General features: G+C 39.6%; 1 protein-coding gene across 4 annotated transcripts in view; it reads right to left on the reverse strand.

The window, feature by feature from the left end:
- Positions 1 to 16,406, reverse strand: part of LOC122563195 (copine-8-like) — a 583,848-nt gene that overhangs the window by 562,926 nt on the left and 4,516 nt on the right. For 3 of the 4 annotated variants that reach the window (XM_043716737.1, XM_043716734.1, XM_043716736.1), the window contains exon 2: positions 9,332 to 9,528. In XM_043716737.1, the coding sequence (XP_043572672.1) occupies positions 9,332 to 9,474 (143 nt within the window). In that variant the 5' untranslated portion in view covers positions 9,475 to 9,528. Of the gene's footprint in view, positions 1 to 9,331; positions 9,529 to 9,744; positions 9,916 to 16,406 lie in introns of those variants that run through there. The other variant, XM_043716735.1, reaches the window with a different exon arrangement.

Below are 16,406 nucleotides of genomic sequence, written 5' to 3' on the forward strand. Positions count from 1 at the left end.
CAGGATACTGATTGAGGATGATCAGCCATGATCATAATGAATGGTGGTGCAGGCTCGAAGGGCAGAATGGCCTAGTCCTGCATCTATTGTCTATTGGATGGAGAGAAACTGTTCAAACTGCCTGAAGGGTTGATGACCAGGGGACATCCATTTCGGGTAATAAGGAAAAAGGACCAATTAATGCATGTGTTCTTTCATATCACAAGTGGTTAGTATCTGGAGTGTACGGCTCAAGAGGATGTGAGAAGCAGATTATATTCTGGTTTTTAGAAGAAAACTCAGTTAAACAACTTAAGGGAAATGATTTGCCAGGCTCTGCAAAAGAGGCACAGTGATTTTGTTGTAAAGTCCATAAGTCATATGGTAGTTATACCTTTAACTGTCTTATTTAAGACAAGGTAAATATAATCATTTGGATAGGAAGGGTGAAATGACCTACAGAATTTTGGTGGTGACAAGTCCATGTAATCTAGTTGATATTTGAGCAAATGCCCAAACTTATAGAAAATAACTTGCAAGTTTTAAAACCTGAATACAAAGGCAGGTAGTGGGTCTTGCTATTTATAAACTCAGACTCTGGTCATTTGGACAGTTTTTTTTGGGAAGATGGCCCACACCAGGTGCTGTTGTGTCTCACACAAGAAAGTAACCATTTTTGGATGACCTAAAGTGAAAGTTAGAATGGATCTGCTGTTCAAAAAAAAAAGGTTTGTGTAGAATTGAAGACTAGTGAGTTTCAAGAGATGGCCTTGATAATTGAAGTCCATTTAAATTGTGCTCAGATATCAATTACATGGACAGCCAAAACAGTGGAAGATTTACCCTGATGGGCCTGGGTGGAGCTAGGGACTTGATACAGAAGAAGACATTTCTGCTAATAGTGTGCTGTAATATATAAACATGGTGTCTAAGTTTCTGTTATTTTATGCAGTTAATAGAACAATCTTTTCTGTAGTTTAATGTACTTGTTGGCAATTATTACTTGATAAGCAATGTTAATTTTAGGTTGTTAATTAATATCTTGAATCTTGTTTGATGCTTTACATTAATCAGGAGTAAAGTTGTCAGCTCAACGAGCATCGTACGTTGTTCTTACCAAAGAACTGCTCAGACTCAAATGAGTAAGTTTAATGGTTAGACATCAGTTACTGCAAACTTTAAATTCCTCTAGTTTTCCCCAGCTAACTATACAAAGCCTGCAACTTTAATTCAGAGCTGCAAACATTTTCAGAGGGTTTCTGGCACTGGAAATTGCCCACTGCAGGTTTCAATCTCCCAAACTTTCTTGCAGAGTTCAGTTGTTTTGGGACTTCCACACAGTCCCAAGCAGAACTCCAGTCTATACTGCTGTAATAGCCATCCTCCCATCAGAAGAATTGGACAAAGACGTCATATTTTCTTGCCACTCTAATGCCCTGCAGATAAATGTAAACTGACTGCCCAAGAGATACTGCATTTTTTAATCTAAATGTGCATTCAAAGCCATCAAATAGGTGATGGGACAGGTAGTGGTGAGGAAGCACAGAGGCTGCAGCACAGAGGCTGCAGAAGGACTTGGACAGGCTAGGAGATTGGGCAAAAGATATGACAGGTGGAATACAATATGAAAAAGTGTGAGGTTATGTACTTTGGTAGGTAGAATAAAGGTGTAGGCTATTTTCTAAATGGTGGAAGGCTTTGGAAATCTGAAGTACAAAGGGGACTTAGGAGTCCGGGTTCAGGATTCTCTTAAGGTTAATGTGCAGGTTCAGTTGGCATTCTGGAAGGCAAATTCAATGTTAGCATTCATTTTAAGAGGGCGAGAGTACAAGAGCAGGGACAGGGCTGTATAAGGCTCTGGTCAGACCGCATTTGGAATATTGTGTGCAGTTTTGAGCCCCATACCTAAGAAAGGATTTGCTGGCATGAGAGGGGGTTCAGAGGGGGTTTACAAGAGTGATCCCGTGGATGAAGGGCCCGTCATATAAGGAGCAGTTGAGGGTTCAGTCAGTAATCGGTTGAGTTTGGAAGGGTAGGGAAGGATGTCACTGAAACTTTCAGAAAACTGAAAGGCCTGGATAGAATGGATATGGAGAAGATGTACAGATGACCCTTTAGAACAGAGATGAAAAGGTATTTCTTCAGCCAGAGGGTGGCGAATCTGTGGAATGCATTGCCACAGGAGACTGTGGAGACTAAGACATTGAATGACTTTGAGACAGGGATGGATAGGTTCTTGATTTGTAAGGTTAGGAGAAGGCAAGGGAATGGGGGTTGAGAAACATATCAGCTGTAATTGAATGGCAGAGCAGACTCGATGGGCAAACGGTCTAGTTTTTTTCCAATATCTTATAATCTAAATCAATGATAACAGGTAGCAAACAGTAAAGATAAATGAGACATAAATTGACATTCTGTATCTAATGAAGTTCTAAATAGGATAGGAGAATGGGTCTGGGTGGGTTATTCTTCAGAGTGTCAGTGTGGACTTGTTGGACCAGGGGGCCTGTTTCCACACTGTAGGGATTCTATGAAAGATTATGGGGCCTTATATTTATAATCTATATTACTGAGTTTGACATTACTTCGTCTCAGTTTTCTGACCACACTGAGTGAAGTAAGAATGCATGCTGTGAAAAAGACAACAAGATGTAGACAGGTTGAGTGAGAGGGCAACAGGTGGCAATAGGAGTATAATGTGGGGAGCTGTTAAATTATTCATTTTGGTGAAATGCAGAATTTGTTTTTTAAAACAAATGTGAGAAACTTGTGAACTCATTGCTTCCAAACCTTTCCCCCCATCATCTATTCTTAATATAAGACTTGATAATGTTTGTAATCCCTCAGGTGAGATCCAAAAGAGTTGAGGGGCAGAGATAAGAGACCTGTGGAAGGGTGTAAGTGGAACATCTTGACTGCAGGATGGAAACCTAAATGAGCTTGGTGAGTGAGCAGCTATGAGAGCAGCTGCCTATTAGTTCAAAATTACAGCTTTTCTAACTCACTTGGAGACCAACACAGCCATTGCTACCTCAAAGTTTGCAACTCCAAGAGTTAGGCTCATGACCCCACCTGGAGGACCTGAGCCCCACTTTGGGATTCCTGTAAGTGTATACATGTGGACTACATGCAGATAGAAAACCAACAAGACAGCATGGAAGCACAGCAAGCAATTAAGGGAATGTCATCTTGGCCTTTTATGCAAGATTGAATTCCACATGAATCAGAAACATTTGCAACAATTGTACAGAGCTTTGGTGAGCGCACACCAGGAAAAAAGACAATGTTGTTGAGGAGACTAGCTGTTGAGGTACAGGCTACTAGACTAGATGGGATTGAGGTTCATAAGGAGGAGGTGTTAGCAATTCTGGAAAGTGTAAAAATATGTAAGTCCCCTGGGCCCGATGGGATTTATCCTAAGAAGCTAGGAAGGGGATTGCAGAGCCTTTGGCTTGGATCTTTATGTTGTCGTTGTCTACAGGAATAGTGACAGCATGGTTGCTCAGTGGTTAGCACTGCTGCCTCACAGCGCCAGGGACCTGGGTTTGAACCCACCCTTGGGCGACTATGCAAACTCTATACAGACAGCCTCCCCATGTCTGTGTGGGTTTCCTCCAGGTGCTCAAATTTCCTCCCACTGTCCAAAGATGTGCAGGTTAGGTGGACTAGCCATGCTAAATTGCCAATAATGTTCATGGATATGCAAGCTTAGTCAGTTAGCCATAGGAAATGCAGGATTACTGAGGTAGGATAGGGGAAATGGTCTTCAGAGTTGGTGTGGAGCCAATGAGCTGAATGACCTATTTCCACACTGAAGAGGTTAATCTTGCTTTAGTTGTGGCTCTTTACTGTTTCTGGAACATTATCTCATATGCAGTGTTTTTTACTCATTGAACGCTAGCTTCATTGCCTACTCAGAAAACAGATGGCCTGGCTTCTAAATAGCTATGTCTTATTTTTTGCAAATGTTTTAAGTTTTCCAGAACAATGAATTTGTATGATGCAGCTATATATAGGACGGCAATGCTGGAAAAGCCTTTAGTATTATTTTATGAAGCACTGCTGCATCTGTAAGAGTTCCATTTTATTGTTTTGTTGCATTTATGACCAGGAATTTCAGGTAGTCATAAATCGAGCTCCATGAACCTATACTGTTGTAGATTATTTGCAATGTTACCTAATTGATCACCTCCACTAATGTTTCTGTATTTTTTATTGGTACTGTACTGATAACAGCCTGTACTAGGTTAAAAGTCACACAATACCAGATTATAGTCCAACAGGTTTAATTGGAAGCACACTAGCTTTCGGAGCGATGCTCCTTCATCAGGTGAATCACCTGATGAAGGAGCGTCGCTCCGAAAGCTAGTGTGCTTCCAATTAAACCCGTTGGACTATATCCTGGTGTTGTGTGATTTTTAACTTTGTACACCCCAGTCCAACACCGGCATCTCCAAAGCCTGTACTAGCATAGCATCAACTGTAGTTTGCACAAGATTTCCAAAACCCCAACATTTATCTCTGGGATGTTTGACTATAGGAAGAGAAACAAAAGAAATGTGTATTTTCTTTTTACTATATCTTTAAAATGAAAAGGATCACCAACTACCATGTATGCTGTCAAAGTAAGACGTTGAAAGCATGGATAAATTTGCAAAGAATTGCTATGATATGCGTACACTGTTAACACAAGTTTTCAGAATTGACACTAAAACATTGGCATACAGGTGGTAAGGCAATTTATAAAGGCAGTGGGCAAATGAAAAAAGTTCTTGAATAATGGAACTTTCATGAATGTACTCTGTCTGGATGAAATCTGTGTATTGTTGATGCATGTTCCATTGATTTTTTTTTCCAAATGACTTAAGTGGAGCTTAGTCAGACGCTGTTTCGATAACTTTTTGTTTTGTCAAGTAAGTGGAGATTTTCCACAATTGATGGCAATACTCAGTATGAGGTGAGCACTTACTTTTTCTTTAACCTTACTCCTGTGCAAGGTCTTTCTTCAGGGATTACTGATAATGCCATATCCAAGCAAATTGCCCAATTTTTCAAGGATTATCCCTATAGCTAGCCCAGAAGTTTTGACTGAAGATTTTTTTTTCACTATATTTGAGTAATGGTTGAAAGGAAAGTCAATTTTGCAACCTTTAGAATTCTACTACTCTTCACTGAAATGTGACTCCATTACAATATAGTTTGTGTTTTGTCCTCTCAGTTTCCAATTTCAAATGTGAGCACCCAGAGGAAGCCCGCACAGACACAGGGTGACTGTCAGTATAGAGTGTGTAAAGTCGCCTCAGGGTGGAATTGAATCCAGGTCCCCAAGAGCTCTGAGGGAGCACTGCTAACCACTGAGTCACCACACTACCCTGTGGAACTATAAAGATAAAATGTTATAACAACTAAATGATCAAATAATTAAAATATTTGTTTTAAATGACAAGAAATCTAGCAAAACAAGTAAATTAGCAGTACAGAGAAATGGAAGGTGTTGCAATATGAAATTAGATAATCTCAATTACTTATAAGTGTGCAAATACAGAAAAGTTTGATGCTTATTTGTTCCAGTTACAAATTCTTAATTTCAGTTGAAAGAGTTGTTCCTGTAGCGTGATTGATGGGAACTAAGGTATATTTTAAGTACCAGTCTCAACCTAATTTTCATGATATACAAAGTGAAGCCGATACTTAGTTACTTACTAGTCTGTTCTTTCAGCAGTAATGAGGTCAGTAGTGAAATTGTACAGTTTGATTGCACTTCCAAACATCTGCTTCATGATTCCTATTTTTTAAAAATGCCATGTCAGCAAGGGAAGTGTCTCTTTCCCCGTAACAGGGCTCTGAAGATCTATTAAAGTCTATTTTAAAGCTTTGTACCCAGTTGAACATGTACCTAGTAAATAATTACCATTCATAAATGACTGAGCACCACTCGATTTCAGTATATTCAAGAAGTGGTTCCAGCTCATTCCCTTCAATAGAAAAGAAGTATAACTGCTCCAGGTTGCCTTGGTAACAAGAGACCAAAATTCCTCAAAAGAATTGGGAAATTCAATGCAATAATATAGTTATAGTCATCGAATCAGAACCATACAGCACAGAAACAGACTCTTGAATCTAACCAGTCCACACCGACCATAATCCCAAACTAAACTAGCCCCATCTGCCTGCGCTTAGCCCATATCCCTCCAAGCATTTCTTATTCATTTGCTCATCCAAATGTCTTTTGTGACTGTACCCACACCCACAACTTTTTCTGGAAGTTCATTCCACACATGAACCACTGTGTAAAAAAATTAGCCCTCCTGTCTTTTTACATCTCTCTCCTCTGACCTTAAAAATATGCCCCCGAGTCTTGAAATCTGCCACTCTACAGAAAATACACCTGCCATTCACTTTATTTATACCCTTCATGATTTCATAACTCTCTATAAAGGTCACTCCTCAACATCCTACTCTCCACTGAAAAAAATCCCAGCCTCTCTGTAAAACTCAAACCTTCTGTTCCTGGAACATCCTGGTAAACCTATTCCAAATCCTCTCCAGGTTAATAGTCTCCTTGCTATAATAGGACAACCAGAACTGGATACAGTACTCAATGATCTCACTCCAGGTCAAATCAGAAGTACCAAAGAGAGAATTCAATTACGTAATGGTATACCTGAAATATTTGAAATTTATTTAGATTGCAGCACGTTCCTAGAAATCTCTTTGTAAGAACTCTAACACTATGTATTGAATTTATAACCCAATGCATCCTGACCTCAATAACTTTAATACGATCTGCTGTTCCATTTCCAAAGAGCTTCTCAAACCGCAGATCATTATTGTAAATTGGGGTAAGAAAAACATTACTTCTAAACCCTTGTCATTAAGCTTGCCCAGAACTAATTACTGTATTCCAATGTAGTAATTAGATCCCTTGGCAACAGTTGTGATCAATCATTAGAAACGCCAATATACAAATTTCCAATGATAACAATGTTTAAGTATTAAGCAATCATAACCATGTCTCTACATTTTCAGCAGATAAAACATCTGGATTAAATAAATAAATGAATTAGTTCAAATGTAACCAATAACTGTGTTCCAAAGGGACACATTAATTATTAGGTCAATGATAACTCTCTCTCCACAGATGTTGCGAGACCTGTTGAGTTTATCCAGTAGCTCCCATTTGTATTTCACACTCCCACATCTGCAGTATTTTGCTTTTATTTAATTAACTGAATTCTAAAAACATTCACTGTAACAGTCTGTCATCTGTGGCAGAAAATAACATATTACCTATGTGTTCTGAGCAAGAAGGAGAGGTGATGCTGAAAACTTTAAAGTATTTATTAACTGAGACACAATCAGACAATTAGAACAGAAAACAGTGATAGGCTCCCTGAAGCAAATAGTTCATCACTTGATTCTCTAAAGCCTCTCTACCACCTATGAGCTACAAATCCAGAGTGTGACAGACGAATCTCCTTTTGCTTGGGTGGATACAGTTCAACAATATTTGAGAAGCTCAATACCATCCACGCAGGACAAAATCATCATCTAACCAACTTTCCACTCACTTCTCTCCAGCACACACACTGCAAATGGTACACACTGCAATCAATGCACAAAGCAAGAATTCACTATACAGCTCCTTCACAGCATTTACTGTATCTGTGACCCAGAGATTGAAAGCAGCAGATGCAAGGGGGCAGCACCATGTAACACACCACCCTGGACATTAATCATCATTTCATCATTGTGAAAGCACCTTCATCATACGGACTGCAGAGATTCACTCAACAGACCCAGCACCTTCTCATCAGGGCTGGACAATTGATACTGGCCTAGCCAATACCCCCCACATCCGAAGAATGAAAAAAAAACAAAGCACTGTGCAAAATAACTTCAACGTGGATACGCAGTGGACATTAACTAAAAGCGAAAACAATCACCGCTCTCAGTACAATACCTCAACCATTTCACACGGTGTGTGCTAATGGAATGAATGACAGAACATTAGGATCGTCTTCCGATAAATTTGCAAAGAAAATGCAACATTTCCATTATCCAGGGATAATCTGACCATGCAGATCTAAAAATGCATGTTTAGGACACGTGGTTATATTCCCACAAAGTGTCATATTAATAGCGCGGACCGGGGTACTTTAATCATTGATCAATAGGTTCGCATTGTGCCCTAACAATATACATACTGGAGAAAGAATCACACGGTGCAAACTCCCAAAACTTAACAGGAGACCAGATCTAAACAAATAACGCCTGGCGTTCTGGAACACATCAGAAAGGAAAAACAAACCCCTGATTTCATGGTTTGTCTCTCAATTTCCGCCTACACATCCACAGAGCAATCGATTATAACAATGCAGACACCGCAATAAAAGCTACTGTCCAACTCGGGGATTCCTTTGATGCTGATGGTCCTGACTGACTCATTCGGAGACCAATAAAGAGGGAGCAGCACACACACAACTTGAGGGAGCGCGAAACTGCCCGGAGATTGGATCAGGAAAACTCACTGACCTAACTCTTCACATTCCTCCTCTAGAGCAGAGTCGTCGTTTAGGAATAGGGGCGGGGGTCCTAAAGGAAGGAATTAAACGCAAATAGGCAGAAAATAACTTCAATTTACCGCTTGTTTTAAAATGCCGTATCTCTAAAACACACAGTAAACCTAAGGAAGGTTATGCTAACTAGGTAAGGAACGACGCCAAATCAAAATTGGTGATAAAATAAGTTTGGTTTTGGACAGAAACACCGTCTCGCTCTTTAGGTAAAAGATTATCTTTTTCATTGTTAACAGGTTCCGAAACTACCCAAGAGACAATCCCCAGGCGATTGAGTTGGAGACTGCTGTTCGCGGTTCCCTCTTGTTTTGGGTCTCCCCTGTGCAATCGGAATCCGAGCGGGTTATTGTATCGGGAACCTGAGGTGACTTACATCAGAGATCCAGAGAAGGTACTAAAGTTAGTTGCATTCCCTTCACTAGCTAATAGGTCCCCCCATCGTCTTAGATAAATTGTTTCAAGTTGCATGATCTTAACGCTTCTAGGTGCAAAACAAGTCGATGAATTTTCGACAGTAGTTAACTTGATAATATAAGACATCAAATCTTAAACAGTGATTGTGATACTGCCACCCAATGCAAAACACCGCTTCCAACAAATGCATTCTTTAAATAATGCCTATCTTGGTTTCTATGCGTGTGAAACTGCATTTATAGCCATATTTGTACCATCTTCATTCTTGAAAAATAAAACTTAAGACCACCTGCAGCATTCTTTACACAAACTGACGGGAACAGCCGCCCCGTTGTAGTATTTCACAGTTGCACACATACCTGCAGGAGACGGTAATCTCCACTTTAGTGGCCGGAATGCTTCCTTGGATAGGGTCGAATTCGCTCACAGAAGCCATATCATCGAATTTGTCCATCGCGTCTTCCATCGGCATCCAGTAATTCCAGGCTGGTTCTCTCAGCATCAACGTCACACCACAACAAAGCCAAGGGACGGCAATTAAAGGTTGCCTGCCTTACTGGAGAGAGAGAGAAAATATATATCAGGAATCGGAGTTCGGGCTAACCACAGCAGACTTTGCCTGCGATACTGAACGCTGCTGCACTCAAATTATTCAGCGCGACCTTTTTTTTTCCTTCCCCTCTTGGTCTAATTGCAGAGATCAGACGCTGCTTTAATTACAGTTTACGGACTGAAATGATATGCTCCACCCTCTGGTCTAAAGATAACTTACATTGCTTATCACTGTCAGTTTTCAGGAAAGTACTGGAAACCGACTATTGAGGCATTCTTAATGGCATGGCACAAACATTGTTTTCTCGCAAGATTGATTGTCACACTTTAAAACGGTGCTTCAGTCATGAATATGTGCGTGTCTCTCTGACTCATTAATAATGAACAGTATTTGCAAATAACAGAATCGCAAAAATGGTAACGACACCTTATTAGTCGTGTGCATCAAAACTGAAACAAAGCTCTTGTGATGTTCGAACTACAGTGTTGACCAGGATTTCCCCGTGTGACACATAACTCTCACAATAACTGCACATACGTTCTGGTCAACATGCTATTTCCGTCCAGTTTCCCGGGTTCTGTATGGAACGGGAAACTTGGCCAAATGACCGAATTATTTAGCTGCTTCGCCAGCTCCAATGTAAAGGATTCTACTTCCATTCTAAATTGTTCGCATCTCGATTCAATTTGTGCAAATGAATTTCAGTTCTAGAATAGCACCCACGGGTCCCCCACCGATAAAGCTGCCCATCCACGTTTTCACCGTTTTAAATGTGTGCTGTGGCCGGCGCTAACGTGTACAATTCCATAATAACTGTGGCCCTCAAAACAGAAAGACAAATTTTGACTCGTGATTCTTCCGCGCCCCCTAAAGGGCAAACTTTGAGGAACAAGAATTGAGGGATTTCACAATAACTAGTAGATATTTGAAGGAATCTTTCATGCCACACTTTATTCAGAATGGATTAAAATCAACTCCAGTAAAATAAGATAGGATTTTAGCTGCATGGTATGAAATGTTGAGGCACAGCCACTACAGCTATCTGCATAAAGGCGCTGGTAACCTAACTGCGAGCAATATGAAGCAACTTATCCCACTTCCAGCTGCTTTACCACTTTTTTAACTGAAGTAATCGACAAGAATTAGCATCAATGTCCGCATCCAGTAAACAAGCCTTGCTTTATATTTCGACATGTTTGTGTATTTGAGCAGAGCAGTTCTAGTGTGCAGTAGAAATTGCGTTTCACATTTAAAATCTGCATCTTTCTGCAGTATGAAGAGAAACGTTCAATTGCAGAACTATTTAATTAAACCGTATGTCCTGCAACGTCCCAAATGTATCACCCCCAATCCTCCTTTATAGCCATATTGCAGCTTAATTAAACGGTTGTGGGGTCAAATTCCTGACACTGGAACACAATCCAGGTCAAGTTTCAGTGTAGCATTAAGGGGATACTGAAGTGTCAGAAATATTAAAGCTATTCTCCCACCACCTAAATTCCAATACACTATTTTTAAGAATAACGCTGGAGTTTTTCTCTAACACCCTGCCAACAAATCTCCCTGCTCGCATCACTGACTGATTTTATAAAAGGGCTGGGAAATATGTAGTTGTGTTCTCATCAGAGATTTTGAAGTGTTTTGCGGCAAATTCCCAAATTTCATACCTGATCCAATGTCATAAATGAGGCAACGAACTGGCTCCACATCGGTGAGTCACTGCCCATTTTAATTCCCCTTCCCACTCCCTTTCTGACATGACCATTCTTGGCCTCTTCCATTACTACAGCAAATCAGGCCGCAAATTGGAGAACAACACCTCATCTTCTGCCTGGCAGCCTCCAGCCCGGAGCACACATCATTTAAAATAACTTCCCTTCCCATCACCCTCCCATTCCTTTGATGGACCCTTCCTTCCAGCTACCAACCGGATTCATTCCTCCCATTGACCAACCAGTTTGTACCCTCTACCTGTGTTCATCTATCCCTACCTCACCATCCTGCCCTCTCCCAATCCATTCTCCCCCATCCCCCTTTTATCTGCAGCTTCCCTTACACCCACCCTCAGTCCTGAAGAAGGACTACACCTGAAACGTTGACTTCTCCACCTCCTGATGCTGCCTGGCTTGCTGTGTTTTTCCAGCCTCCTGCTTGTCTACCTTGGATTGCAGCATCTGCATTTTTTTTTGTCATTAACTGGCACACAGCAAACTCCCACCAATGCGGTGTGATAATGACTAGGCAGTCTATTTTAGTGATGTCAACAGAAGGATTACCCAAAGTAATAGCGATAACTCCTCTGACCTTCTCATTAATAGGGCATTACTATCTTTTACACCCAGTGGAACAGGTATCTCCACCAGACAGTGGCAGTTTCCATGATGCTGAATTCCATCAGTATTGCACCAGTGTCATCTTCATTTTTGTGCTCAAATGCTGGAGTGACTCAGAAGAGAAAATGCTACCAATATCTGGTCACTGCTTGTGGGAGCTTACTGTTCCCAAACCACCTGCTCAACTCATATATCACAACAGTAACTACACTTGAAATACTTTGTAGGAGTAAATTACTGCAGATGCTGGAATCTGTACTGAAAACAACAAATGCTAGAGATCACAGCGGGTCAGGCAGCATCCATGGAGAGAGAGCAAGCTAATGTTTCAAGTCTAGTTTATCGATTGTGAATTGCACCGGGAAGGCCTGAAAGACACTATAAAAATGCAAGTTATTTCTCTCTATAGAAGAGCCACTAGTTTTACTGTCTCCTAAATAACATGGCTGATCATTCAAAATTTCAAAGTTGTTCACATGCTGCTCTAAAATGCTATTGACTATCCTGAATTATAGTCTTGGTTGTCTATTGTTGTTGCCAAAACTTGATTTTTGAACTATATTGTTTTAAGATAAATGTTACAATGAATAAAATCCACAGGGAAGACAATTGTTGTCATGTGTGTGGTCTCAAATGCAGTGGCTAAAATAATTCCATGATATTCAGATGCTTAAATAATTTCCACAAAAAAGTGAATAAGTTAGGTAATATAATAAAATATAGAAAAACAAACCTTTCACCAATTGGGTTTGCTGATACTGATCATAGAATATTTGAATCTCAACTGAACGCAACTGTGATATGGAAAAAATTCATTCATTAATTCGATATATTTTCATTAGATATTTTCACATTCTGCTTGATCTATGCTTGCAAAATGATCAAAAATGCCAGTAAATATTCAGTAAATCCTATAAAAACCAAGAGACTGCAGTAACTTTTCCCTTACAAATCACAAGCAGAATAGTTGGGGAGCGAAACATGGACACAAATTGCATTTACAATGAGTAGCATTTATCTGCATGTCCGAGTAATATCTTTAGAAAGTTCTAGCTCATCTGGAACATCAAGATATGTTTCACAAGTTAATTATGGATGTAAAAAGATTCTTCCTCTAGATCTTTAAAATTATAAAGGTGTGATGGACTCCTCGTGCCAATGGTATAGATTGACAGCTATTGTGGTAAACACAAATCCAATTTATATTTCAAACCTTGATCACAATATGAATGGACAACATTTATCGCTTTCCAAACTTTTTTTTTGAAAAGTACTTCATATGTGCTACTATTGAGACAATTTATCAGAAATAATCAAAAGATCAGTTTAAATAGTTATTATTATAGTGAAAGGTAATTTATGTTCTCATAGCAACAGGAACAAGAAGCTCAAAGTGATTAAAACAATGACATTTTGGCACATTTTTGAGAGTTTTGACTGTAATCCTAAATTCATTATTAACTATTGAGCATGGTATTACAGTGTGAAACTACAAAATTCCATTAGGCAGCCTGGTCACCTTTATTTATTTAGCAGCTTCTGTCAATTCTGCCAAATCTTGCTGGGAAACATGATTGAAAAAAACCCTTGGAATTTTCAAGACCATTCTATTTTTTCACAGTAGCCAGGCTATATAGTTTTCTTGTCAAGGAGCTGCTTAGATTTATGATTTTGTAGGACATGTTATGTTCTGAATTTAAGTAATTTTTAGATGTTGCAAGACCTGTGCTATTTGAACTATTACACTGGTACAGATCTGTAGTGTATTGTTGGAGAGCCCTCTAATGGTCAAAGTCAAAATAACCACTTTGAGTAACAAGTACTTTACTGTGAATAAACACCAAATATTTAATTTCAAACAGATTAGCATCTTATTACTATTAAAGGTAAATCAGCAATGGGGAAAGGGGCAGAGGGTAAGTGTGGAGGTGTGTTTTTTCTGACTGGATGTCTGTGACTACTGGTATTCCACAAGGATCAGTACTGGGACCTCTGTTGTTAGTAACACATTTAAATGATTTGGATGAAAGTGAAGGTAGTCGGATTAGTAAGTTTGCAGAATGCATGAAAATTGGATAGTGAAGAATGTTGTCAAAGATTACTGCAGGATCTCGATCAGTTGGAAATTTGAGCAGAAAAATGGCAGATGGAGTTTAATCTGGGAAAAATGTGAGGTACTGCATTTTGGGAGGTTAAAGGCAAGAGGAAGGTGTACAGTAAATGGCAGGATACTTAGGAGCACAGAGGGATTTGGGGTGCCAGTCAATAACTCCCTAAAAGTGGTAACACAAGTAGACAGGTTGGCAAAGAAAGTTTATGACATGTTTGTCTTCATCAGTCGGGCACTGAGTGCAAAAGTTGGCAAGTCATGCTGCAGCTGTATAAACTCTTACCTAGGCCATGTTTGGAGTATTGGCAGTTCTGGTCATCACACTGTAGGAAGGATATGGAGGCTTTGGAGAGGGTGCAGAACAAGTTTATTGAATACTGCCTGGATTGAACTACATTAGCTATAAGGAGAGGTTGGATAAACTTGGATTGTTTTCACTGCAGTATCAGTGGCTGAGGGGCAAAGTATATAAAGGTACGAGGGCATGGCATAGTCTTTTTCCCAGAGTGGAAATCTGAAATACTAGGAGCTTAAGTTTAAGATGAAAGGATCTAGGACCAGAGGGAATAGTTTCAGAATAAACAGGCACCAATGGTAGCAACGTTTAAGAGGCTTTTAGACAGACACATGAACAGGCAGGTAGGATTAATTTAGAATAGGATCATAGTCTGCACAAACAAGATGGGCTGAATGAATACTACAAGATACAGACCCTGTATTAAGCTGTTCTATGTTCTATAGTTCAGAATGCCTAATACATTCATTTCTATTAATTTAACAGGTACTTAAGCATTAAAATGTTCAAACCTACACCCATTGAGGTTGCCTGTAATCAGAATTTTGCTTTAAATTGCAGCTGAATCCCTTACCCTAGAACACAGAGTTTCCTATATTTTTATCCTATAAAATATAGATTCAACAGGATTATCCCTGATACAGAGGGATTGTCTTATTTAAGAATGAGGTGAGGAGGAATCACTTCAGTTTTGAGTCTTTGGAACCCCTTGCCACAGAGAACTGTGGGGGCAGGGTCTTTTTTCTCTTTAAGTCTGAGATAGATGGAATCTTGATCAGTATGGAATTAATGATAATGGGGAAAGGCAGGAATGTGAAGGGTGTTGGACCATCCATGAGGCAATTGAATGGTGGAGCAGGCTTGAGAGACTGAATGGTTTCCTCCTGTTCCTCTTTCTTATGGTCTTATAACTTCTCTCAAGTACAGCAAGATACAGTTCATTATTCCAGAATGCACAAAACCTGACTGTGTCAAAACATTACAACCACAAACTGAAACTTTTTCTATCTTGTTATGGGGCTCAGTCTCAAAATAATAGCAATAAGACTGCTCAGAACAGTTTTAGTTTTGATCCCGAAATCAAAATTTTAACTTGTGTTAGCAATAATGGTCCTGAAAATGGCTTGAGTTTCTTTGGAGAAAGTGAAGTCTGCAGATGCTGGAGATCAAAGTCGAGAGTGTGTTGCTGGAAAAGCACAGATGATCAGGCAGCATCCGAGGAGCAGGAGAATCAGCATTTCGGGCTGGAGCCCATCATCAGGAATGGGGCTGGGAGCCTTGGGGGTGGAGAGATAAGTTTCTTTGGGTCTACGAACTAAAAGAAACTCGTCCAAAAGTGTATGTTAAAAAAATTAGTTGTTTTTTTCTGAAAATCTGTTTGCATAAAACAGCAAATTTAAGGAAAACACACAGCATTTCAGAGAAATTAATGGTTGTGGTTTGATGACAAGTCCTGCCAGTTAATATTTTAATTTCTCTCTTCAATGTAATGATAAATCCAATTTCTATCACTTTGATCAGTAAGATAATCATTTTCTTTCCAAAAAGACCTGATTAACTTATTTGTTTGTCTCCAATGCCTCATGTAACATGTTGTTTTCTTCATTACAGCACCAATGGAAATGGAAATGCAACTTTCCCCAGATATTGCCACAATATTTCTAAATATTAAGTCAACCATTGACTCAAAGGAATACAATGAGACTGGGAAAGGCCAGGAAACTTGTTTTTTATAACATATGTGCTGTGTCAATTAGCTGCCAATGAAAATCTGTAACAGATTCTACTCACAGCTTTCACTAGTATTCAGAAAATACATTGAATTCATTACCCTAAAGAAATCTTGTTACACAAAGGAGGACAACTTTTAAGTGCAGCTGTTCACTTTGGCTTTAAGTACAAGTGTCAGAAACCAGCAGTCAAACAATATTCATCTACGATCCTTCAGCCTATCACATTATTCTGCAAGACAATTTACCAAAATTGCATCACAGAGATGTGGTTACAGGGGGGGTCAGGACTGGCAGTTAAACATCCAAGGATTTTCAACTTATCGAAAAGACAGGCAGGTGGGCAGAGGGGGTGGGGTTGCCTTGTTAGTTAAGAACAAAATTAAATCTATGGCACTGAATGACATAGCGTC

This window comes from Chiloscyllium plagiosum, chromosome 26 (assembly GCF_004010195.1).
Source record: "Chiloscyllium plagiosum isolate BGI_BamShark_2017 chromosome 26, ASM401019v2, whole genome shotgun sequence".
Classification (NCBI taxonomy): Eukaryota; Metazoa; Chordata; class Chondrichthyes; order Orectolobiformes; family Hemiscylliidae; genus Chiloscyllium; species Chiloscyllium plagiosum.